This window comes from Chenopodium album, chromosome 20 (assembly GCF_948465745.1).
Source record: "Chenopodium album chromosome 20, dcCheAlbu1.1, whole genome shotgun sequence".
NCBI lineage: Eukaryota > Viridiplantae > Streptophyta > Magnoliopsida > Caryophyllales > Amaranthaceae > Chenopodium > Chenopodium album.
The window spans coordinates 36822720-36846309 of NC_137853.1; the positions used below are offsets into that span (position 1 = coordinate 36822720).

At 34.5% G+C, this 23590-nt stretch overlaps 3 protein-coding genes and 1 pseudogene across 5 annotated transcripts; 1 reads left to right on the forward strand and 3 right to left on the reverse strand.

Annotated features, from left to right (window-relative positions):
• Positions 1 to 1978: 1978 nt before the first annotated feature.
• Positions 1979 to 5933, reverse strand: LOC145598278 (H/ACA ribonucleoprotein complex subunit 2-like protein). The gene is made up of 6 exons (XM_081654607.1): positions 5596 to 5933; positions 5017 to 5159; positions 4449 to 4539; positions 4270 to 4339; positions 3257 to 3362; positions 1979 to 2252 (listed from the first exon to the last, which is right to left on the reverse strand). Exons 1-6 carry the CDS (start codon positions 5804 to 5806, stop codon positions 2091 to 2093), a joined length of 783 nt encoding a protein of 260 aa, XP_081510733.1. The 5' UTR covers positions 5807 to 5933; the 3' UTR covers positions 1979 to 2090.
• Positions 5934 to 6980: 1047 nt separating this feature from the next.
• LOC145597451 (uncharacterized) lies at positions 6981 to 13457 on the reverse strand. Of its 3 annotated transcripts, none has more exons than XM_081653625.1 (10): positions 12119 to 13457; positions 11512 to 11604; positions 11299 to 11388; positions 11091 to 11175; positions 10573 to 10628; positions 10396 to 10474; positions 9748 to 9882; positions 8870 to 9102; positions 8063 to 8221; positions 6981 to 7268 (listed from the first exon to the last, which is right to left on the reverse strand). In XM_081653625.1, exons 1-10 carry the CDS (start codon positions 13343 to 13345, stop codon positions 7182 to 7184), a joined length of 2244 nt encoding a protein of 747 aa, XP_081509751.1. In that variant the 5' UTR covers positions 13346 to 13457; the 3' UTR covers positions 6981 to 7181. The 3 variants fall into 3 exon arrangements, with proteins under 3 accessions (XP_081509751.1, XP_081509750.1, XP_081509752.1); XM_081653624.1 differs by having other exon boundaries at positions 11491 to 11604; XM_081653626.1 differs by lacking the exon at positions 11512 to 11604.
• A 3474-nt stretch (positions 13458 to 16931) lies between these two features.
• On the forward strand, positions 16932 to 19175 carry LOC145597143 (pentatricopeptide repeat-containing protein At3g62890 pseudogene; annotated as a pseudogene).
• A 1713-nt stretch (positions 19176 to 20888) lies between these two features.
• LOC145599108 (uncharacterized) lies at positions 20889 to 22473 on the reverse strand. The gene is made up of 3 exons (XM_081655519.1): positions 21927 to 22473; positions 21690 to 21820; positions 20889 to 21327 (listed from the first exon to the last, which is right to left on the reverse strand). The coding sequence occupies exons 1-3, from the start codon at positions 22360 to 22362 to the stop codon at positions 21214 to 21216; spliced, it is 681 nt and encodes a 226-aa protein (XP_081511645.1). The 5' UTR covers positions 22363 to 22473; the 3' UTR covers positions 20889 to 21213.
• Positions 22474 to 23590: the final 1117 nt, after the last annotated feature.

Below are 23590 nucleotides of genomic sequence, written 5' to 3' on the forward strand. Positions count from 1 at the left end.
ACAATTTTTATATCAAACTATACGCACTCTCCAAAATTGTCTAACCCATTAACCTAGACCGAGTTAACTTGTGAGTGATAGGATCCTTCATTTTACGTTCTAAAATACACACCCAAAAAAAAAAAAAAAAAAAAAAAAAGGACAAAAGGGGTAATTGATGAACTATACGACTATACTTGTTAGATGCATAGATTAACTGCAAATATATGTTCTCAAGTCCCAACCTCAAGTGCCCCTATTTTAATCCAAATACAAAAAAAACAATCACTTTTGTATTTTATATGAACATCACATGGCTAGGTCATTTAAAAAATACATCTAAACTTTTTATAATAAATTGACCTCATTACTTATCCCAAATCTATCATTTTTCCTACAGCTCCAAAGCTTTCCCATCCCCTTGAGCCTTCCAGGCTTTGCTAGAGGTAGGAATTGTAAGATGAAGATTAGTGCTCAAGACCTTCACCTTTCCAAGCTAGAGTCTAATAAAAGAACAATCCAACAGTGTGGGTTCAATCGTCTTAAGGTAACATCAAGCTAGGACATCTTGGGATTTGGAGCAACAAACTCTACGATATAACAAATGGCCATGGATTCTATACAATGGCTCACCAAGTTTTGACCTATGCCATAACCTTTAACAGGGTCCAGGAACCCATACATATATGATCTCAGGGTAACAAGGCTTATAAATGATGGGAACTGCCAAGGATCAAGGACTAAGCAGGCTGGGTATCCCAGTAAAAACTGCTAACCATGCAAAAATCAGGAAAAAGAATGGCCAATTTAAAACTGAAAATAATCAATTTTGGCAATCCCACTGAAATCAACAAAACATTAAGTTATGTGTCACGTAACAAGAATAAAATATCTTAGTATCCTTCTCAGCTGCAGGAAAGAATTGAAACCAAAATCAATTTAAATGAGGAACTGAGCAGATGATACAATATGAGCAGATAGTCAGATCCCAATAGCTTTCTTTTGGAGTATCTTACAGAGTTGTGAATGAGAAACTTACCAACTCAACCTCAAACAAATAAATGCTACAAACTTACCAACTCAACCAACTTCTATTAGTGTTATAAATTTCACATATTTAACGTTATATATTCCTTTTATGTTAGAGGTTATTTAATTTATTTATTTTTCACAAAATTAGAAAATAAATACATATGAAGAAAAAAAAAACCGAGACAACACCCAAATCACACACTAGCTAAACAACAATTAAACATAATTATCAAATTAAAGAAGTACAAACTAGCAATCCGGGGCATCGCCCGGGACACACACTAGTTGATTTAATTAAAAATCGACCTTCATCACATTTATTTGAACAACGCTTTTGAGTAATTCATGACCCGAGTAACCCAGCCAAATTGTGTAGTTAACCACATGAAAATTTTGTAATATATACATAAAAACAAATTCAAAATTAATTGACACTATAATATGTATTTTTTAAAATTTGATTAAAAAAATAATAATAAGAGTCAAAAGTAAGCATATAAATAGTGCAAAAATTAATGTCGTGAATTGTGGTTATTACAAACGGAAAGAGTAAACGATGTAAACAACTACCACCAACACATTAGCAACCAAATTTGACGCAATTATCACATTAAGCTACAAAAATCAGAATAAATTTTTCTCAATTAAGAAAATCAAGTAAATTGAAAATAAAACAAAATTCCAGAAACATAAACGTTCGTTGTAAAAAGTTAGAAGCTCCTTAAATCTGAAAGTGTAGGCTGGGGTGGCCGTAGGTGGAGTCAACAATTAAAAGAATCTATCCCACGCCTCTGTAGTTAGGTGTTTTTATTTTATTTTATTTTTTTTTTTTTGGGGTGAGCTGAATCCAATAATTAATCAGAAATGGGTTCCTTCATGTTTCATGTGTAAATAATTATATATCTCTGCCTGCTTGCGCAGGAGTAACGCACAAGACGGCAACTGGCATAATCTTACCACATAAAAATGATACAGAGAGAAGTTTTGGGTCATTGATTATATTACTACATCAGAAAAGAGTACAAAAAACAATCCTAAGCATTCCTCAGATCATCTTTCTATTAAATCAAATGTATTTTTCAAAACATAGATGATGTCAATTCACGAATCTCTGATGAAACTTGTTCAGATTCTGACTTCAATTTTTCTTGATCTTCCTGGCATAGTTCCCCCTTTGCTGGCTTGTTTAGCACCAAAACACAGCAGGTCGGTCGCTTAGTAGCCCCGGCGCTTGCAAGATCCTTGAAATAGAAAACATACATTAGAAAGAACATACTTTTCCCAAACTACGATTATATGACAGAGTAGCTGCTCATTGGGGAAATCAACCAACTGATATCGCCATCCTAAGAAGATTAATTTTGAGCTTTGAACCCCAAGGAAAATCCTTATAGAGCTATTTTGAGATTGGATAAACAAAAGTTTTTTTTATTTTCACTCACAAGTGTATTTGGGGAGGGGGGAGGCTTTTCTTACGCATAAAACAGAGAAATAAGACAGCTATAAGTGATATAACAACATAAAATAAAATCGAAAAATAGATCATCATGTCACAGAAGAAAGCCTTGGAATATCACAATTAGGGGCATGCATACACAGCAGGGCAGCAGAGTTGGCATTTCAGGAAGCTTGAAACTGGTATGATTTTACAGAAAATACAATAGCAAAGAATGCAAAGGAATTGTTACGTGCCAAATGAGTGGAAGGGCATCAAATATCAATAATTAAGATCCACTCAGCCTCAAATCAAAACTATGCAAGATGGAAATTGACTTGTCTCACTACCACTCCTACCCAACAATTACTTAGCCCTCTGCTCTTGTGCCCCTTTCTCACTCTCTCCTCATGTTTTTCCACAGTCTTAGAGACAGTTGAAGACCCTGTTTTACAACCTCAATTTTCCAACAGAAGCCACTAAAAGCATGTACATATTGGGTGATATGCAGGAAGCAACTAGCCATGCAGCATATAATGGTGTTATTTCCTAAATGCATGGTATTTTAATTATTAAGTACATACAGTGCAATGATGATAAATAACAAGGATTGTACTAAAGCAAACAGGAAAACCAAAAACTGGTCCAGAGGGGCAAGCCAGGCAACATACAAGTAAACAACAAAACAAAAGCAAGTGAAATAAGGGAAAGTTACTAAGTTAGACAAAGAGCATACTTATGCAACATTAAGAAAGATAACATATAGTATATAAAATACGGAGTAATAAAGAATGGTCTACTACAACTTACTTCTTTAGAAGGAATATATACGTAAGGAATTTCTGATTCTTCGCATAAGATTGGAACATGAGTGATGACATCAATTGGCGATATGTTTCCAGCAATCACACATATTCTGCATCCACCCAATTAAAAAAGTTAAAACCACCATACTGAGGACTGTTCAACCCAGGGAAAGCTGAGACATTATCATTAAAATGGTGCCCACAACAAGTAGAAAACCACAAACTGCCGGCAGCAACAAGACAAGCAAGCATTCTTGAACTAGAAATCTGATAACTTAAGTATATAATAGCTAACAGAATTACTGTCATTTTATCATTCACACCTGTTTGGTTGGGATCACCGCATTACAAAAAGTTTATCATCCATGAAAAGTGAGAAGACATACAATCAAATAATTACTTACAATTTTACAAAAACTACAACCAGAATAAAATTTAAAAACAAAATGGGGAAGTTTTACAATGTTTTCTGACATTAAAATTCCGGATATTCGATCAAGAGAACTGAGGGCAAATATAGACATAATAATAACCAATCCTAGCAACATTACCCAAGCTGCCAAGCAAAACCCAGATCACACTGTTTTAACCTACTTCAAATACAAAATATTTGTCACTGTAACAAAAAACAAAATTTTCAATTCATATTGTCAACACCCCACCCACATGACCACATCAAATGTGTAACCGGCTCATTTCCGATCCTTACAACATGCACAATCCACACAATGTCATCTTTCCTTTAATAAACAAAAAACAGCACAGTTGATGATTGCTAAATCCATGCCAATAACAACGCAATAACTAAATAACTTCAAACTCGATTCGAAAGCCAACATGTTGAGCTTCCTCCACAGCAATACAGCACATGAACAACAGCTCAATCTATGTAAATTTACACAAAACCTAAACCACCATATTCAAGCAAGAGCATACTAATTCCCACATAATCAATTCATTAACATCAACATTATAAGAAATAAACTAATTAGTCATACAATTAAAGCAAAAATATACCCTTTATGACCGCGTCTGATACTCTTAACAACTTCCTTGATTCCTCTCTTCAAACATTTGTTCTCAGCAGCTGAAACCATTCAACACCAACAACAACAAAATCAAAATTAAATCTTCAAATAATAAAAACAAAATAATCAACAAAAAATAAAAAAATTGCGAGGAACATTGAAAAATACCTCGACGAATAAGTTTGTAGGTGCGTTTGCAGAGCTTTTTGCCGGCAAGAGGTTTAGCAATGGGGGCGAGAACAATGGCCTTCTTCTTCTCCTTGTGAGGTTTATGTGATTTTTGGGGATGAAAAGAAGGGGGTTATAGAAGGTGGAAGACAAAGGTTTTAGGAGGCTGGCTTTTGTTGAATTGGGCTGAGGGTCTATTCATAGGCCTAGAATTAGCCTGATTTTGTGTTATGTTTCTTAGGCCTGATCGGTAATTAGCGGGTAATATTTCTAAAACAATATTAACAAATATATTTTCTACCTAAACAACAGTCCTACTAGCTCAATAGATATGATGAATTCCCCAACTCTATTCCAATTTCCAAACAAGATTAAAACAACTTCTAGGAAGTATTGAAAAAGCCTTAAAGTGGATTTATGATTGATTGTGGTTTCAAAATACTTTATTTATTTACATACATGCATACATGCTTTCAAATTTTAACAACTTGTAATCCGGATTAACAACATATACAAGTATAAAGCTCGAGGGAGGGTAAAAGAGAAGGACCTAAAAGCAGTCGATTACCTTGACTTTGATGATAGCATGATCAAGTAGGGGAAGCAGATTGGGATGTGTAAACAAGGACGAAACACGGATCTCCTCCCTCACCAAGTCCAGCTGCTCATTGTTTTGAATCAATACTTTCTTCATAGCATAAGTCCCATCCTCTAAAACAATTCCAATTTACATCACATATCAAGGAATCAAAATCAAACAGACAACAAATAATAAATAATCACACTTTCAACACAACTCATACATTGTTAACCATATTAAGATCAAAATTCCTATAAGTCATAAACCCAAAAATCAAAATTCAAATCAATCAAAAAATCAGCAAATTACCCCCAAAATCACATAATTCAAGAGATGGATTCGAATCGAATCGAATCTCGTCTACATCATTGCCCTTACTAACTCTCTTTGCAATCACACAATTGACAGTTTGACACAAACAAAATCAATCACACCCACAATTTCCAAAACCCCATTTCAGAATAAGATCACAATACAAAATCAGTCACACCCACAATCTCCAAAACCCCATTTCAGAAAAAGATCAAAATTGCAAACAATTGAAAAATTGAGTAAATTGAAAGAGACCTGAAAAAAAAGAAGGATCTTTAAGCTTATTAGAAAGACCCCCAGAAGCAGCAGAAGCGTCGGTAACAACTTCTTTGACCAAAAAGACATAAGCAAAGCCACCTTCACCAAGCTGTCTAACGATCTTGAATCTGTTTTCATTGATCCAAACATCTCCACCTCCATTAACAGCATCATATAGTGCATTTAACCCAGAAAATGAACATCCCATTTTTATTAATTTTTTACTCTTTTGCAGTTTCAGTTGAGATCACAGTTTCTCTCTCCTCTCCTAAACCTCACTCTGACAAATATATGACAATGTACAGATTGGGTTTGGAGTTAATTTCTGCAATTTTTTATCTAATTCATGGGGTATATGTATAATACGGAGTACTGATTGAATATTATAATTGCAAAATGATGGTAGATGTAATATTAAGTACCAAGATCTACGCATAAACCATGTGTGTGAAATGGGTTAAACGATGCACGATTACTACACCCATTCTTCCTGGCTAATGAGTCCCACTAACCCGGCAAGTTAAGGGGTCAACGAATCGAGTTTCAAGTGTCGACCTAACTATCTATTTTATATTCGGGTGTACTTAATTTGACACTGTGTCTCTTTAAAAAAAAAAAAAAAAATGAAAATAACACTGCAAAAAAAAATTTTTAAAAAAAACTGTAATAAAATAAAGTTGAAAGGATGGATCATTTTATTATACATCTTTCATTTTAGAAATGGTATGGGATGTCATATCGACAATACCGACATTATGGTTAACTAAGCCTACCTTAAATCAATTTTGGTGCAAATGTGAGGCTAGGCCCCACCTAGCCTTAAACCATGATTAAAAAGAAGTTTACTCTTAACGACTTATTATCTAGAAGCATGTAGACAACCACCTTTATCCATGCAGACATTTATCACCCATTAGTTAAGCATTGTGTGGCACCTTGACATGACACATCATTATAGGTATCATATAACAAATGTATGATTTTGTTACACTTACAATTTTACAAACACCTTAATTATAATTTTGAATTTTATGCCATTGAAGCGAGTTCTCTCGAACAAAAATCGGAGTAGTTAACTTATACTTGTATTGACTTTGTAAGTATTAGGTCTAACCAAAGACACTTATCCGCTCTAAACACAAGTTTTATAATTTATACCAGAACATAAGCCGTAAGCAATGCTCGAAGTTTTAGCCTAGTAGTATGGGTGAACAACACAAGTTTCTCTAAATCATAACTAAAATATGAAACTATCACAACAGGTTGAAATTGAGAGCAAAGATTGAAATTGTTGGGTATTGGTTTTGGTTAAAGCTCCTTGTCATCTTAAATGTAGTGATTAAAACAAAGATGCATCCTAAGGAGGTAATATCGCATGCATATTCGAGTAGTAATAGGACTAGTAAAAAAAAGTTAGTCCTAGTATTATAAATCAGCCAGATCCATCCTAAGATTATCGTCTTATACAATGGATATTGTTTGCTCGCTGTTATTAGAACGGAAACAATCTGAAGCCAAGCTGAAGAGTTAAACAAAATAACAGGTAATGGAAGGCTCTCAGCTCGTATTTCTCCTGCTCAACTTTACTTCATAGCTGGCTGCTGTTGGGTAATGCAATGTATATTACCACCTGCCAAGACAATTTCTCTTGCGCCTTCGATTTTTACTACCTGTAGAAACCCGTTGCCATAGTTAGTTTTCTTCGAAAGACAATTGCTTTAGAAGGATACATATTAGAAAGTTTATAAAAATGTTGAACACAATCCTCATGCAAAATCAGCCACTTTAGTATGTGATCATCTTTAGCAAACTCAAATGATAAATCGAAGCAGTCCTCATGCAAGGGTACACTTTTATTGGCCATTGGACCTCAGAAAGGAGAAATGAGGCAGGTAAAAGGCAAATACAGAGTACTAGAGTAGTCTATAGTCTATCGAGACATGAGGAGAGAGGGAGGAAGCTATAAGTCTAGCATTTGATTGTCCCTTTGCATCTCATACAAGCTTTTGCTTCAATAACAAAGGCCTTCCGAAGATGTTAATTTAATAGACAGGATTCTTACTGACAGAGACAGACAATATGGGTGGAGACCATTTATAAACAGAAGCAGACAGTAAAAGATGAAGGATGCAAACACAAATTCCAATGAACTTTTAATCTATTCTTCTTCCAGAGGGTAGTGGTATCTCTAACATCCCAAGAAGATTAAAAATGTCCCATAATTTCACATAAATCTGGCTTTGTTACCCACATATAACATACCTTGATCACAATGCATCGGACACATCAACTAAAATTACTCTTAAACTCAATAACACAATTTGAGTGGTGGCATAAGAAAATCTGAACGAACATAAAGACAGAACGGAGGAGGGAGTATGTGTGAGAAGGAAAATAAAGATGAAAAACATACAAATATTGGATAATGAAGCAAAAAAAAACATGTATTTCCGTGCATATTTACCTCGTAATCAGGAAAGGCTTTTGATAAAACACGAACAGCCTCATTGTCCCACTTCTTATCTCCAAATTGAGGAGTTATAATCCCTCCATTGGCAATGTAGAAATTTACGTAAGATGCAGCAAGTCTAGTACCAGGCTCTCTTGGTTTTGCCTCACCATCCTAACACATTAGACAAGCAAACTCAATGTAAGTACAAGAGAAGTACAATCATCAAAACTTCATATGTAAAAGTCTGCACATGTACGTGTATACATGCTGATCCCTTTGGCTTAGCTCTCTAGTCTCTATCCACTAGGATAAAATTACGATTCGGGCCTTGGTTGATAGTTACGAATCTTATGATCAAGAAAAACAGAAAGCAATATAATTCAACCAGCCCAACCACAGTTTATGCACAAGAACCAAGCGCAAATATAAGGGGATATCATCATTTGCAGCCACCTTCCAAAGGATAAATTCATAATTATGTAGGTAGGTTCACTGTAAGCAAGGGACGGTGTAATGGGATTCAAATGCCTACAAAAAAAGCATTATGAAAAATCATACTGCACGGTAGAACAATTAGGGAAAAAAAAAAAAAAAAAAAATCATCCAAAACAGGAAATCATAAACGTCTTTATTGTTAAAGAAAGACCAATTACATTTAACATCTGACAGAAATCCAGAGTCACATGTTATTTTCAAGCAACTCAGAATAATTTTCAGCATTACACACCAAGTGTTTCTAATCAGAATAATGAAGAGCTTAAAAGGGTGACCAAGAAACAGAGTTATGAGCCTGTCTACATACGAACCCAATCTACTCACCTGGATGATACCTGCTGATTCCTCATCTGTCATATACAATGGACCGGGGATATGAAGCTTCAGTACTTCTAGTTTTCTACCGTTGGCATCTGTGGTATTGGAGAGAATTGACAAGGCTTCAAGGGCTCGTTCATAATGTGGATCAGATTCATCATCTGTCCAGGATAATAGCACCACCCCAGGCTTCACAAAGCAGCACATATTATCTATATGACCATTAGTATCATCATCACCTGCACAAAAAAAAATGCGTAAGATTCAGCAATTAAATACCTTTATAAGACATGAAGAAAGCCATGCAAACAGCCCTCAAGTCACAACAAAGAGTGTTTATCATATCAGCAAATACCACCCTCACATGGAAGATAGTAGAAAGATATCAAAAAAATTAAATCTATAAGTAGCAAAATAAGTGGGTTATTGAATGAATATGGTCATGGGATATGCAACAATAAATCCATTCCTCCATTTGATGATAAAAAAGAAAATTCACCACAAGAAGCCAAGACTACTTTTTGTGACCCCTTCCCCCAACACATGAACACACACAATAAACAAGAGTATAAAAGAGAAAAGCCCTGAATGGTATTTCAACATGCCCAAAGATCTAGACAAGAATAGAAGAGTAAATGTGATGATAACTAAGTATAATTCTATAATGTGCACGTAAATATTCCAACTCAACTGAGATTGGAATTTTCTCATTAATTGTTAAATCGCCTGCCACAACCTTTCAAAAAGTCTAGAATCTATATAACCTCAAATGACAAACGAGAACCTTACTAAATTCTGAACACCATGGTGGCATTAAATCCAAAAATACAGAAATAAAAATATGTAATACTGCATCACGTAATACATCAAAGAAAATACATTACCATGTAATCCTCGTGGAAGCCAGATAATCTTCCGGACCCCGAGGTATTCCTTAAGATTATCCTCTATCTGTTCTTTGCTCATGTGAGGGTTTCTGTTTTTATTTAGGAGGCATTCCTCAGTGGTGAGGCAAGTTCCTGATTGGAAAAGGATTTAAAGAATGAAAAATATAAGTACTGTAAACACATTACAAATGAAATTCCAGTTAGAAAAAAGGAATTAGGATCCCCTTGCCCCCTTCCGTTCATCACAGATTAAATATTTAAAGAAAGAAAGAAAAATATGAATTGGTGATACGTGACTCACAAGTTAAATTCTAGTTGGCAGTATCGAATAAATCTAAAACAATTGGTGATACGTGACTGACAAGTTAAATTCTAGTTAGTATCAAATGAATCTAAAACAATGGTAAATTAACAAATAAAATGTAATAATACTAGAAGCAATGACTCACAAACATTGATACATAACACACTCAATAGTCAATTGATCAATTTCCTTACCAACCACCATCCAAATCCCCTAAAAGAAACATGAGGACAACACTAGAAGAGTGCCGCTAAAAGGCTTCTCCCCCCTCTAACAGCTAATTTAATATTTTTTTGGTGGGTAGGTGGGGTTTGGGGGGGGGGGGGGGGGATTGTGTTTACCTTCCCCATCAACATGGATGCTGCCGCCTTCTAGAATCATGGAATGAGGAAATCTTGGCAATTTCTCAATCTCTAAAATCTGCAAGAAATAGCAAAGATAAGGGAAGCATTAAGATGAATAATGGTGAAAATCATCAGGGATCCTGACAATGTGACATTACTGAAATACAAACTAACCTTCCTTGAAACAAGGATGTCATGACTCCAATCCGTATAACAGCCATCATCAACTCCTATAAGATATTATAGAAAAAAACCAAACTCAGGATAACACAATGTCTAAAGTTATTATTAAAAAAAAATAATAATAAAATTAAAAAAAAAAAAAAAAAAAAAAAAAAAAAAAAAAAAAATTCAATGATTTTACTTTTAAAATGAGCAGAATTGACTGCAAACAAACTTCAATGTATTATGTACACGGAATATATGTTAACCAGGCCGAGGGGGGGAAGGCCAACTACTTTGAAATAGCAATCCCTTCTATGCCAATTCAGACCCTAAGGATACAAACTACAAGGCCACAACTTCCAGCGCTATTAAGACAGAAAAGAACAATAGCTGAACATTACACTATCACATAAGCTGGCAAATGTAAACTTATCGCGAATTTGCATTGTGACACTAAGCTAAACTTGTATTAGAAAAAATAGAATTTAGAAGCTTATAGTGTCTGCTTAAAAATCAATTGTACATACCGCCCCAACTGTTAAAATTCCAATCAATTCCAGCTAAACTTTTCAAGGGACCGCCTGAACTTGATACATTCTTCCTTACTACAAACTGAATCAAAATAGATGTAAACTAAATTCAATGCTTGAATATAAAAGAAATTGTAAATGAAAGAAAAATCAAAGGCTTGAATGAAAAAGGACAAATGCTGAAAGGCAAGATGATAAAACTCACAGTAGGTCCTGAATCACGAAACCAGGAATCATTCATACTCATTTCTACAACCCTGACATTGGGAGGTAACTGACTCCTTGCATTTGTCCACTGTAGAGTTCATACAGAACAGCTCTCAATTGCAATGCAAAAAAGCATCAACTATTAATTATTCATAGTAAAGGCATAACTTGAATCAAAACACCAGCTGACCTGAGCAGGGCTAGCACATACAGTGACTGGCTCAAATTTTGATATTGCAGTTGCTACTTTCGCAAATACATTCTGAGCAGGGACTGCATTATCTCGCCAATTATCTGGCCGTTCCTATTAAAGCCAATATCCATAACAATTTTATCATCAATGAGCACATAAATGAACAACATGCTGGTAGTTAATTCAAAATTGAAAAATCTTCTTTTTACTAGCACAATATCAACACCATTCACCCGTAGCGTTACAATAAAAACAAAGGTTTCCAATTGAAACTAAACCCGATAGTAACATCCATTTCCGACTTCACATAAAAACTGAATACATGAGCTAATCAGTAAGATTATAAATTATTCAATTCAGTACACTATAATTTATCTTCCTTTTTTTTTAATTTTTAATTTGATAACTTGAGTCTGCACCGATATACTAACTAGATGAGCTTAAACATCAAAAGCAACAGAATATTTAACATAGTACTTTCAAATAAAAACTTAGCTAGTGATATAAAATGCATAGTTACCAAATGAGATCATATACTCGGGAGCATGATGCTAACAAAAGAAAATAAAAAATCGGAAATGAAAAGTACTATAGGAATAGTAAAGAAAGCAAAGAGTTTCTTTACCGGCCATCCTAACCAACAATGGGAATGCGGCTCCCATTCAGCAGGCATCCAGTACCCATTTTCTGCCGGAGTACCTGTAGGTTCAGTTGCACCAAAAGCTTGGCGAAGCAGCAATGTATCTAGATACAAGTGCGCATATCCATGCAAAGCACCAAAAGAACGTTTCCAAGCAATAGACTTCTCGGTGAATTCCCGAGCATCAGAGCTGAACTTTAAGATATCCAAGCTTTCATCTCGAATAGAGACCCCATAGAGTATCTCATTGTCGTAAATAACCTTTGACATTCTGTTTGTCTTAAAAAACTTCAAGATTTCGATCGAACATTTAGCAGTCATCCTTTGCATCCATTTACCAACCTCCTGATTATAAACTCTGATCCAACATCCCTTATTTGATACACCAAAGATTGCCACAGACTCATCAAAAATAAACAATCCTTTTAAGGAATTTGTATCTGTCAAGTCTGGTAAAACCACAACACTAAACTCCTCTTTGTTGAAATCAAAGATTAAAACGTTAATATCCTCCCAGACAAGGTGAAACCCTTGTTTCACCCAACAAGCTAGGCCACCCCAAAAGAAGTCACACGGTCTTCCTTTGATCCTAAAAAGTAAATCCCTAATGTCTGGTTGAACTTGATGAATTTTATAAATCCACATAGGGTTATTAGAAGACACAATCGCCAACCTCAATTCTAATCCAATCTTCCGATATGCTATAATCTTGAATATAAAATCATGCAAGTATGGTGCCGTAGCATAACAACGAAAAACATAACAAGGATCATCGGAAAAGCTTTTCTTTTCGAAGGTATTAAAATGTAATGGTAAGTCTGGAAGAATTAAACTAGTTCTCAATCTGGGGTTGAATAAAGAAAGGCAATTATTATCTCTAATCAATAAAATACCACCTGAGATCCCAAGAAATTTAAATTTTCCCTTCAACTTAACCAACTCATCAAGAGTGTTCTTGTTAACAATAATAACATCGTTATTATTAATCGCGACAATTGAATTGTACCCACAAAATCGTATAGCATACTGATTCCAAAAATGATCAGAATCAATTATGGACTTTAAACTGTGGGACACACACCTTATTCGCATAATCTGATCGACTGAGAGTTCGAGCAGAATTTTCACTATTATGTCGTCGCATAGTATCTCCAGCGAAGAATTAGACTGAATTTCATCAGGGTTAGAACAAGAATTGGAATTTTTCTCCATTTTAGATAGAGGGTTTGAAAAAAAATTGCAATTTATGAACCCTAATTCTGGAAATTGGGGGATTTTCGTATTTTGCAGGAGAGTGTAAAAGAAAGAATATGAAAGGCTATTTATGAAAATACGCAAAAATAAAGAAAAAAAAAAGTTGTTCTTTGCCGAGGAGGAGCTGAGGTGGATTATAAGGGCAGGTGCCTTACCTTTTTAGGGTACCTTCTAAATTTACCAAATTACCCCTTGTACCTCTTATATTTGGTGTATATTTTGGCTTTGTGTAATTTTGAGTTCTATTTGAACCAACCCTTATATGCTAGATATGGGTAACGAATTGTTTGGAAGAGTTATGCAAATTTAGGACTCGTTTTTATTTACTGAACTGAACTAAACTGAATTGAATTGAATTGTTTATGAGATAAGAAAAATAGGAACTGAGTTGAACTGAACTGGACTGAAATTAAGGTGAAGAGAACATACCCTTATTGAATTAAAGACCTAACATTTAGGTGTAATTGTTTGTTTTAGATAACTTTGCTTTTGACCAGCCTGGATATATGCGTTGCAAGTTGCAACTTTAGTGATGTTATGAAGTATTGTTTTACATAACTTTGATTTTTGGTAAGGGAAGTTATAAAGATTACGGAGCGTTTGCAAGTTAAAATATTTTTCTATGTAGCTTAATATTGTCGGTTCGCATCATCACTCTCACTAACCTCTTTCAGTCTTTTCTGAATAACTAACTGAATGAGTTGGAGTAAAGGGTCTTATCTTAATTTAGCCCCTATTTTCAATATTAAAATAACTTTATTATCCTTTCACAAAAAAAAAAAAAAAAAAAAAAAAAAAAAAAAAAAAAAAAAAAAATTATTATAAAAATCCATAGCATTTTACATGTTGTAGGTTTTGTTATCTTTCTTTACATTGTTTTATCTTTAATAAATGTAATTAGGGGCAATATATAGTCCGTGATTATTGTGCAATTGAGTTTCAATTTTGGTTTTCTAAATCTTACAAGTTACAATCATGTTAATCTACCCATGTAAAAATGATTAGCGAAAATGCGGAGATAACTCTGCTTAATTTTGTGGGCATTAAATATCGGCATAATGTTGTTCGATATACCCTTGTTGATGTTTGACATTGATCAGGGATTTCAACTAGAAAGGAAGTGGACATTGGGTTATCTGGAGGGAACGACGAGACTCTCAGACCTGCAAATGTGTTACTTTATTTATTCCTGGGATCATGGTCGCGATGTCCGTGTTGACTTGATAGGGTCTTCTCCATTGACATAGCCTGGGCATTCTGACTCTGCTCCTATACATGTAGTGATTGATGCGACCAATCGGAAGCGGGTCAAGTACGAATCCATTTGTCGAGCAATTGGATATGGCTTCCTTCCTTTCTCTTTCTCTTCTCTTGGGGAGTTGGAAAAAAAGGTTGTTGCATTGCTAAAGCAGATCCAGACGTTCTCAAAAACTCAGGATATTGGGGCACATGATGCAACTCATATCTTTATTAGGATCGGCTTTTTATAGCTGGAGGAGTGGGGGCCCATATTGTATCTCAGCTTCCTACTAATTTTCTATAAGTTGTATGACTTTATCTGTTTTTGAGATTTACAATAATAATAATAATAATAATAATAATAATAATAATAATAATAATAATAATAATAATAATAATAATAATAATAATAATAATCTGACAGACCCGCAAATATGTTACTTTATTTATGGGATCGTGGTCGCGATGTATGTGTTGACTTGACAGGGCCTTCTTCATTAACACATTCTTGACTTTCTGACTTTTGTTCCTGGACGAGTAGTGACTGATGCGGCCAATCGGAAGCGGGTCAAGTACGAATCCACTTGTCGAGCAATTAAATATGGTTTCCTTACTTTCTCTTCTCATTGCTGAAGCGGATCCAGAAGTTCTCGAATATTCTGGACATTGGTGGGCGCGTGCTGCAGCTCATATCTTTACTAAGATCGACTTTTCTATAGCTAGAGGAGTGGGGACCCATCGGCTTCCCACTAATTTTCTATAGGTTGTATAACTTTGTTTGTTTTTGAGATATAATTTATTTATTTTTAAATAAATCAATTCATTAATAAAAAGCCATCTGGCATTTACAATGAAATCTAAATTAACAAATACGAAGTACATTTTTCCTCAAAAAAAAAAAAAATAACAAATACATAAAATTGAAGCAAATTAGGTTCCTTTAAAAAAGCTACGTCCTTTGAAAAGATCTTGCACTGTGGTACATCTCTCGCACACATCGCTGGAATATACAGTCTTTTCGAAGAGACGGTCTAACAATTTGTTGTAGACGAAAGGATGATTTTCATCTTATTCGCCTAAACGCATTTGAAAACTTGACAACTGTTGCGATCCCAAATAAATCTTTACCAAAGAACTGACAATAGGGCCAAAGATGATTGCCTTTTTGATGAACCCTAACACACAAACAAACCCTAAACATAAACATACAGCTAAACTAACAAAAACTAACAACTCCACTATAGGGAGACACTCTACCATAGGGAGATGTTTTTGAGATATAATAGTAATAGTAATAGTAATAATAATAGCAGTAATAGTGATGATGATGATGATGATGATGATGATGATGATGAGATGATGATGATGATGATGATGATAATAATAATAATAATAATAATAATAATAATAAAATTAATATTTAAAAGGGAGTTTTTCCCGAGTTTTTAGAGAGCCACATAGGATTTAATTTCTTCAGCGCGCCACATAGGATAATAAATTTTAGTGATAGCCGATTAAATACGAGATTATTAATTACTTTTAGAATTAAATAATTTAAATGACACGTAAGCAAAATTGGCGAATGAGATTTTCCAGTTTAAATAAATTAAAAATTATATATTTCTTTTGATATCAGGAATTTTATCGAAATTAAATAACATTATATATATATATATATATATATATATATATATATATATATATATATATATATATATATATATATATATATATATATATATATATATATATAAAAATGGAATATTCAAACAAACCGTGCATCGCACGGGCTTCATCTAGTAATACCCCATCCATGTTTTAGTAAGAGTTACACTTATCAAATCCGGCCGTGTTTTAATAAAGTTACACTTCTTTTTTTTTTAGCAAAAAGTTACATTAAAATATTTTATCTCTCTCCTCTCATGGTCCCCATCCAAACCCACTACTATTTTTTTATTATATCTTTCCTCTCACATTCATTACTTTTTTAATAAACTATTAACTTCACTATCTTTCTTTTACAATTTTTTAATACTTCAACTACCCCACTTACCTCTTATTTTATTTAACTTAATTAAATTGTATTGTCTAAAACAATACGTCGGTCAAATTAAAACACTAAAAAAAAACACAAAGGGAGTAATAATAGTAATAGTAATTTGGTAGTATGATATCAACAACTCCAGAGCCTGAAACTTCAAACTAAACAACATCCTGCCAATTTCCCGCCTAAAACTAATGCTTGCTTATAGTTATAGATCAATTTTTTCCAAGAAAACTTATAAATTCCCCTGCCATTTTCAAGATGCTCAAATCTGCACTCTCATTTTCTCTCTCCAAAACCCGAATTCGTAAATCTCACTCTCTAACTCCATCAACTGAATTTCCCGCCAATTTCCAACCAACCAATTTTACCACATTCTCTCATCTACTAAAGCAACGTCCTTCTCTCCCACATTTGAAGCAAATTCACGCTCAAATTTATACCCAATCATTCTCCTCTAATCCCCACTTGATTTCATCTCTAATTCACTCTTATCTCTCTTCTAATCGTCTAAATTCTGCAATTTATTTGTTTGATAATTACCCTTCTCCCCCAATTCCTACTTTGTTATGGAATTTGATGATAAGGGCTCATTCCAAAATTCGAAATTGTGTAGAACCCATCAAGTATTTGGGTCGAATGTTGTCGATTTCGAATGAAGAATATTCTAGGGTTTTACCTGACGATTATACATATACGTTTGTAATTACGTCGTGTTCGCATTATGATTCTTCTTTGTACGGAGAAATAGTTCATGGGATGATAATAAAATCTGGGTTTGGGTCTGATTTGTTTGTTGGTAACTCATTGATTACTTTCTACTCTGTTTTTGCTAAAGTGGGTGATGCCCGTAAGGTGTTTGATGAAATGTCTGAGAGGGATGTTTTCTCATGGACTAGCCTCCTAGGTGGGTATGCCAAACATGGGGATATTGATAAAGCTTGTGACATTTTTCGTGCAATGCTGGTTCGTAGTGATGTGTCGTGGGTAGTTATGATTTCGGGTCTTGTTAATAATGAGAGGTACATTGAAGCCCTGGATTATTTTCGCAGTATGTTAAATGACAGTAAGAAGATGAAGCTTAATGAAGCTGCCCTTGTTTGTGCTTTATCGGCTTGTGCTAGTTTGGGGCTTTTGATCAAGGAAATTGGATTCATGTTTATATGGAGAGAAACAATATATTAGAGACTCCAAATATATGCACAGCTCTAATTGATATGTATGCCAAGTGTGGGAGGATAGATTGTGCAATTCGAGTTTTTAACAGAATTTCAAAGCGAGATGTTCATAATTTCACAAGCATGATATCTGGTTTGTCAATTCATGGTCTTGGAAAGGATGCTATGAGGGTTTTCTCGGACATGCTGGCTGAGGGTATTAGACCGAATGAGATTACCATGCTCGGAGTTTTGAATGCTTGTAGCCATTCAGGGCTAGTAGAGGAAAGCACCTCTACTTTCAATGACATGGAAACTTTATGGGGGATTGTTCCAAAGATTGAACACTATGGATGCTATGTCGATTGTCTAGCTCATTCTGGCCATTTGGGAAGAGCATTCGATGTAGTTAAAACCATGCCTATAGAACCTGATGCTGCTATATGGAGGGCTTTGCTTAGTGGATGCAGAACTCATCGCAACATTGTTCTAGGGGAGCAGATTTTGAATCATGTTCGACAACTTGGTTCAAGTGGCCAAGTTTTGCTGTCGAGTTTGTACGCTTATATGGGTAAATGGGAGAGTGTTGTTTCAATGAGGAAGCAAATGGGTGGCAGAAGGAATACATCAGAGCTTGGTTGCAGTTGGATCGAGGTGGATGGTATTACTCATGAGTTTCGTGTGGATGATCAACTACATCCTCGAATAATAGAGATTCGAGTAAAGCTTGATGAAATCTTGGAGAAGGCAAAGTTGTTGGGGGGATATGTCACTAATACAACCCCAGTCACATTTGATTTGAGCGAGGAGGATAAAGAGCGAGCAGTATCATTGCACAGCGAAAAGTTAGCTATTGCATTCGGATTCTTGAGTACTAACCTGGGAGTTTGATCAGAATAGTGAAAAACCTCAGGACTTGTGAGGACTGCCACTTAGCTTTGAAGGCAATATCTCTTGTTTTTGACCGAGAAATGATTGTTCGAGACCGGTCTCGTTTCCACGCCTTTAAAAATGGGAAGTGCTCTTGCAATGACTATTGGTAGTCATTAGTCAATGCATAAGCAAAATCGCGGACATAAAAAACAAAGCAGGCGCAAATGATATCATTGCATATCTAGAAGTTCATACCTTTAAAAGCATTACAAAGTGGCATACTCATTACAAACAAACCCTTTTCGGCGAAACGAGGACCAAGATGTTTTTACAAATATGAAGATGAAATTCAAGCAAATTGGAGCTGTTTTGACCCATTTGAAGGCATGAACACCATCGAGCCACGCCCATCATCAGGTAAAAGCAAAGATTCCTAACTATGATTGCATGTGCATGGTCATCAACTTCATATCATGCTTGGTACCATCAATGATTGCAATTTTAGTCAGCTGATAATTATTAATTATATTATATGCTCTTCTTATAACATATTCCTAAGTATAGCTAGGGACAAATTTTTAATGATACAAAGATATGGTATGTAATGGAATATGATTAAATGGCCCACATTTAGGATTTTTGTTTATTTCTGTGGGCTCTAAAAGCATCAACCATTATGCACCTAATTGTTCATGCTTACAAAGTGTTTAAATGAGCTGGTTGTGGTTGTCCTTTCTAAAGCTTCATAAAAGTGAGCTATTTTTGTTAACCCATAGCAGAAAGCGAAAGTAAAGCTCTGCTTTTGTTGCCTTAGATGCCCTGTAATACTGAAAGCGAGAGTGAAGTAACGACTTGAACGTTATAACTTCGGTTTTGATGGCTATTCGAATGTCAAAAATGCACATGCATGATGATTGCATATATTCTTGATTTAGAATCTCTTATACTACTATATAATGGATTTTCTTCCCACTGTAAGATCTTCCCTTTACTAAGCCTAGCACAAGTTGTTTGATGCGGATTTAGTGCAAATTCTATTTTTGAAACCCGGAGTTGCATCTAGTGTATACTAGTATAAGATTTATGTAAAAAATGGAATGTTGGGAATGAATGATTATTCTTATATGAATATATGATTCCCCCTCCAGAAATGTATACATGAAGCTGCTACTTGTTTGGAGAATTATAAGTTAACCAACTTAGTTTGTTTGGAACATAGATCTACCAACTGATAACTAGCCCAATTGAATATATTTAATATTAAGGCTCCTCATTTCTTGTGCTGAAGATTTTATTAGTACTGCCTCTACTCAACAATTAGTCATTATCACAGCGTACTCAGTAGTTTGAACTAGCAAGGTGACAACTTAATCCAAATGGAGGTAGTATTATGATTTGTTTTAATTTCTATATTCTTCTTCCTATGCGAGTATAGCTTTAAGGTTGTATAGCTCGAATGAAGCATGATAAGTTCAAATTAGAACTATCATATTTGTTTCACAGTTAGATACAAGTATATATGTTTATAGTTGCTCAAACAAACTCATGTAACATTTACATAAGTTCTATAAAATCTCGGTTAAAGTAAACTAAGGTGAAAAGAGCGAAACCTTAATGAAGCAATACCAGCAAGTTGCAAATACTTAAGTAAAGCTCTTGATCTTATTCTTTGTTGAAGTAGATCACTGAAACATAAGTTTTCTGACAGCAATTTTTGCACTTGAAAACTCCCAGTGGACTTAAACTACTGTTATTTTAAGTTTATGACACGAATTATGTATTGCTTAAAGCATACATTTTCTGAAATTTCTGATTTTGGGTTCAAAATTTTGGAAACTGTTTATTCATGTTGCATGCCAAACTCAATAATAATCAATAAAGTATGAAAACTGAAAAAATGCTCATTGCAACCAATTATTAAGGTCTGTAACCGAAATATTCTCCCTTTATTTCTTTTTTTTTTTTTTTTGTTTTTTTTTTTTGGGGAATACCTTGATTTTTATTTTCTTTGCTTCTGTCTCACTTTTAGATGGTCCATGCTTTACGCACACCCATTTAGCTGTTTTATGTTTGAAGTTGTGGAGCATAATTTGTGTGAGGAAAAGGACTATGCATCCTAATACCATCACTCTTTTTATTGCATCATTTTTAGTTTAGAAAAAAAAAATAAAATTAATAATAATAATAATAACAACTAAATTAAGTAATTATCCTCCACAATTGTTGAAAACTTGTCATGGGAATAAAAATAAAGCCTAATTATGAGAAACAAGGATCACTTTGATACAACAATGTCATTTGCATTTTCCTCTGTTAAATATGTACAGTTTCTGCATGACCCGGATCATCATCTTCAAGACCCGGATTTGTTCTTCACTAATCTCCCAAATCCAAACCTCCTAAAGTTTCGATTTTTCGAGTTTTTGAGATTTTATGGGTTTATGTGATGGATGCTCAATCCTTATCCTCTGCTTCTCTCCTAGATGAAATGTGATTTTATTGATAAACCATTATCAGCTTGTAGCTTCAGATATGCTGTGCAGAGAAGGCTGCCAGTTTTTTGGTCTTACTGTTCCTCCATTTGAAGCTGATGTTGTTCTGGATCGGCTCACATGTCTACTACTAACCTGAAAAATTAAAGTTCAATTCATGTAAGTAAATATTTTAATGGTGAAAAACTAATAAATTACCCATCAATTTAATGAAATTTATTGTTATTGTCCTGGTTTTCTTTCCTAATTGAAAATTTTAAAAACAGGGAAAACAGGGGTTATGGAATTAATGGATTTTGGCAAGAAAAAAAGTTAAGGCCTAGATTAATTAAAGTTCAAATTATTCTAAAGTTAAAAACAAGAAAGAGTAAAGTCAACTGATGCATTCTGTTTTTTTTTTTTTTTTCCTGGTGTTTATGAACAATTATTTTCCACTGAAAATTTGCAAAAATAAACAGCAAAATTAATTGAAAAAACATTTTGGAGGGATTAATTACCTGATGGGTTTTCTCTGGTTGAGATCTTTTAGCAAATTTCTCAGCATCTTTGAGTCCTTCTGAGTCTGCTAATTCTATACCATTTTTCTTCAACTTTGCTTGTTTCTTTGCCACCAAACCCTTCATAACTTCTGCAAAACACCCAAAAAATCAGCATATATACTTAATTCACCTTACTTCCTACACACTAATCTGCCCAAAATAAAGAAAACGGTAGATTAAAAAACTATCACAAACCTTGAGTGCTGATGAGCCTATAAACATGACCCAAAGCCAAAGTATCCGTCGGCCGAAGCAGCTTAACTCGAGTAATCCGCACCGTATTCCTCCCATCAACAGCTTCTGTGCTTGTGCTGCTACTCTTATTGTTACTGCCTTTGCTGCTGCTGTTGTTTTTCTGGCTGTTGTCGCCGCTGCTGCGGCTGTTGCTGTTATTTTTCTGGCTGTTGTTGCTGTTGCTGTTATTTTTCTGGCTGTTGTTGCTGGTTTTCTGGTTGTTGGTGTTGCTGTTGTTGGTGTGACAAATAGTGGTGGTGATAAGAAGAGCAACATAATGACCAGGGTTGAGTTTCATGATCTCACTTGCAGAAACAGACCAATACAGTTTATCAACCTTACCACTTGGGTGTTGGATTACTAGTGTTGCTGCATCTATGGCTTGGCAATTCCCCATGTTTTTCTCTCTCCTATTTCCTGCTTCAGAGAGTTTCAAAACACCAGAAACAAGGAAAAGTAGGGTATTTTTTTTCAGCAGTTTTGTAAGTAGCTAATTCTTCTTCCTGTTTTTCTCTCTTTCCTTCCCCTCTTTATAGTCAGCACCCACCAAGAGTCTTTAGTAGTAATTCAGAAGTTAATGCATGCCCAGCTGTTTTTTTACTAATTACAAGGCTTGCCCCATGTGTTTATAATAATATCACATCTCTCATGTGCGCCAAGTGCACACTATTTGTTTCTGCGTGTCACACCACTCCTACTTCTATTCTATGTAAGTTTAGCGTTTTATAGTTGGTGTTTTAATACTTTGAGCTACCCTTTTATTTATAAATCCGCCATTCTTATACATACTAGTATTACCTTATTATAGTCGCTAACAACAAATTTCATTAATTCGTAAATACGCACACTTTTGAATATTAGCATTTTTAAACTTGGCGTTTCGATGCTTTGAGCTATCTTTTCATCAAACCGTTCTTAAATACATATGGTATACCAATATAATCCTAATACAGACACTAATATCATTTTAAGAGTAACTCTTAGGCTCTGTTTGTTTAAAATTATTTCCAATTTAGTTACGTTAAGCTCTATTCTTTTCAACTTTACTAAGTTCATTTTAAGTTCAGTTCAAAAGAATAAGGTCATACTCATAAATACTTGTATACCCGATGTACCCAATATTTTTTTTTTTTTTATAATGGTAAGAAAAAAGAAAATATTAGGAAACCCTCCTCACGAGGGGAATTTCTAATGCGACCCGATGTACCCAATATGAGTTGAATTAATTTTCACTGTGCCTAAGTAAGTATAACAACATCATATACAGTAGATTTTCTTTCCTTTAACTTTGAGGTTCTAATGTGGTGAATTTACAGTTTTGCCCCTGCTCCATGTGAGTGTGATCACTGATCAGTGAGCTGTAAAATATAAATTAGGACAGAAAGATGAGATCAGATCATCTGGAATGTTTATAATCAGACCTAAAGCTTACTATTTAGGGTAACTATTACTGGTAATTTTGTACTTAAATAGCCTCATTACATGGAAAGATTCTAGCCTGCTACCTTCAGAAAAAATTAAAAATAAATAAATGGGGTAAAAAGCAAAACTTTGGGTCCGTTACTAGTGCCTAGTGGTGGTGGTAGTGATTGTCACGTGACTGGTATGCAGTAGTGATTGACATG